Source organism: Macrobrachium rosenbergii, chromosome 44 (assembly GCF_040412425.1).
Source record: "Macrobrachium rosenbergii isolate ZJJX-2024 chromosome 44, ASM4041242v1, whole genome shotgun sequence".
NCBI classification, from domain to species: domain Eukaryota; kingdom Metazoa; phylum Arthropoda; class Malacostraca; order Decapoda; family Palaemonidae; genus Macrobrachium; species Macrobrachium rosenbergii.
The window spans coordinates 6,758,004-6,760,503 of NC_089784.1; the positions used below are offsets into that span (position 1 = coordinate 6,758,004).

Here is a 2,500-nt window from a genome sequence, read left to right on the forward strand (position 1 = left end):
AATTCGCCACTAAGCCTTTTGTCATTTGACATAAATATTATACAGTGAAATCAGAATAATTGAGTGGTTGATCAGGATAAGTAAGGAACACGCCGAGAAATTTTCTAAGGGGTCGAGTGTATATGAGAAAAGTTTAGAGGAAAACAGCAGAAATGTTGGGGGTTATCATTGCTTAGGTAAACAAGATGTATGGAAATTTTTTGATTGAGTAAACAACGGAAAGCATAGAAAGCTTGAGGAGAAAAACAGCGTGGGGCAAGACAAAGATAAAATTCTCTGCAATGTGCATAGCTTGAAAGACTCAGTGTGGGCCATTGTTTGGTAAAAGTGATTAAGTTCGTCATTGTGAAAGGGGAACCTGCATGTAAAACAGAGAGTGAATAATTCTCTGCAAAAGCTGATCTTCAACAAAGCTGTATTGTTCCCATGGTTGTTTACAAGGTATATAGAGTGATGAGAGATGTATGGGAAAGAACCAACAATGCTGTGTAAAGGAAACTGTGAAATAAAAAAAAGAGAACGGGGATGCGGATGCTGTTTGCAGAAGAAGCAATATCAATGATGATTGCAAAGAGAAGCTTTAATAATCATTAACAAGTTTTGCAAGTATTCATGACGACGTCTGCCGGTATTTATATTACGTAAATGTTAGCAAGGGAATTGTCAAGATATCAGTTAGAATCCAGTAAGTTATTGATGAACCTGTGTATGGATGGTGACAGAATTAGAGTTGCCGACTCGTAAGGGTCATGAGGATGTAAATATAATGGAGGATAGTAGAAAGAGAGATGTGAATGACGGGGTAGGTGAAGGGAGAAAGGGGCCAGGAGCTCTGAAAAGGTTTGGGAAAAGTAATTGAGCAGCAAACTGAGAAGTATGAATGGCCTGCACATTGCAGTTTGCTGCAAAGTTAATCGAATTTTAACCAGAGTATTATGAGCTGTTGTGGCTAAATGTAGTCACTGGATGAAGAATAATTTGTGAAACAAAAATAAAAGGAGAAAATAAGTAACTAAAAACTGTTTAATTGTAAATGATAAACTAGCCTGCACAGCTCATTACTCCATATGCTATAGAATGCTAAAAGAACAGAAATCTTTCCCTTTCACTTACGGCAAAGCTTAGATACATCAGAATTCCTAGATTCCTCATGATGTCCCAGTTGTTGCGAGGATAACCAGAGAGGTGGATGTAACTGAAGTCTCTCCTTCCTAGGATATCTTCACCTGATGGTAGTAACTCTTTGAAAGGAGTCCTTTTATGGTTTCTTCGTGATACACAGCAAATCTCTTCCTTCCTGGAATTAGTGAACTCATCTCTTTACCTCTCATGACGCTGAGTCTTGGTTGTATTTCCACTGCAGGGATGATCTGAACGGTGAACTATTTCTTTACCGTGATTACGGTTTTCTAGGATATTAACATGATTTCTCTTTGACCCTCTTTTCAAGAGCTTCATATTGACGGAATTCTGATGCTGATGCAAACTCCCACTCAAGGTCACTAACTTGAGAAGTCTCTTGATTCGGTGGTCACCAACACTGCACTCATAATTCCGCTTAATCAAGAAGTCACTGAAAACATTAGTATGCTCAGACCTATTGCTTTTGTATTACCTTTCTTGCAATGAATTTACGTTCTTATGACTGGAAAACAAAGTGTAGAGATGAAACTCCTCCTATTAAAAATTTGAAGAAGTGATTTAAATTCAATATAGTTTTTTATTAAAACTCTTTATTTCTATCAATATTCATGTTGTTAAACATTTCACGAAGAAAAATTAGGATAGGTAATTAGCACAAAGAAACATATGCTGTATATATATATATATATATATATATATATATATATATATATATATATATATATATATATATATATTATATATTGTGTGTGTGTGTGTCAGAATAACTTGGACAAAGTAGCAACTTATTCTTAATCTTTTATGAGGTGTCAGTTAACGTGTATTTACTTAATATATCTTTAATTAGTAGATTAATTCTCAACTGGAAAATGTAAAAAACTCCAGACTAATTTTCATAACTTTGTAAGCGGTATTATTACTGTAGTTTACCTTCTCAATACTGAACAAAGAGAATTGTCTTGAATACACAAATACATACGGTTTTATATTGTCAAAAACATGTGACAGATGACAGTAGGAATTTTATTCCGAAAAAAAATTAATTTTATGTAAGGTTAGTTTAAGAAGGTGGTTCCATGTTCGAAGAGCGAAAAATGAGTAAGATATAAATTGAAAGATTCTCAATTTGTTTTAATGGCTTATTAGCTTGAGAGATTTATTCTCTGACGATGCGAATTCGAGTCCCAAGGATTATGACTTTAATTCCAGTAAGTACAATAGATCTCAATTGATCTCATTCACAATTACTTCCTTTAATGATTTAGTAGCTTGGATTCAGCAGGGAAGGACCTTGAGAGAGAGAGAGAGAGAGAGAGAGAGAGAGAGAGAGAGAGAGAGAGAGAGAGAGAGAGAGAAA

The 2,500-nt window shown here is 34.9% G+C and overlaps 1 protein-coding gene across 4 annotated transcripts in view; it reads right to left on the reverse strand.

The window, feature by feature from the left end:
* Nucleotides 1-2,500, reverse strand: part of LOC136829296 (uncharacterized) — a 47,920-nt gene that overhangs the window by 42,193 nt on the left and 3,227 nt on the right. For 2 of the 4 annotated variants that reach the window (XM_067087642.1, XM_067087639.1), the window contains exon 2: nucleotides 1,114-1,645. In XM_067087642.1, coding sequence (XP_066943743.1) covers nucleotides 1,114-1,152 — 39 coding nt within the window. In that variant the 5' untranslated portion in view covers nucleotides 1,153-1,645. Of the gene's footprint in view, nucleotides 1-1,113; nucleotides 1,678-2,500 lie in introns of all 4 variants that reach the window. The other 2 variants (XM_067087641.1, XM_067087640.1) reach the window with 1 other exon arrangement.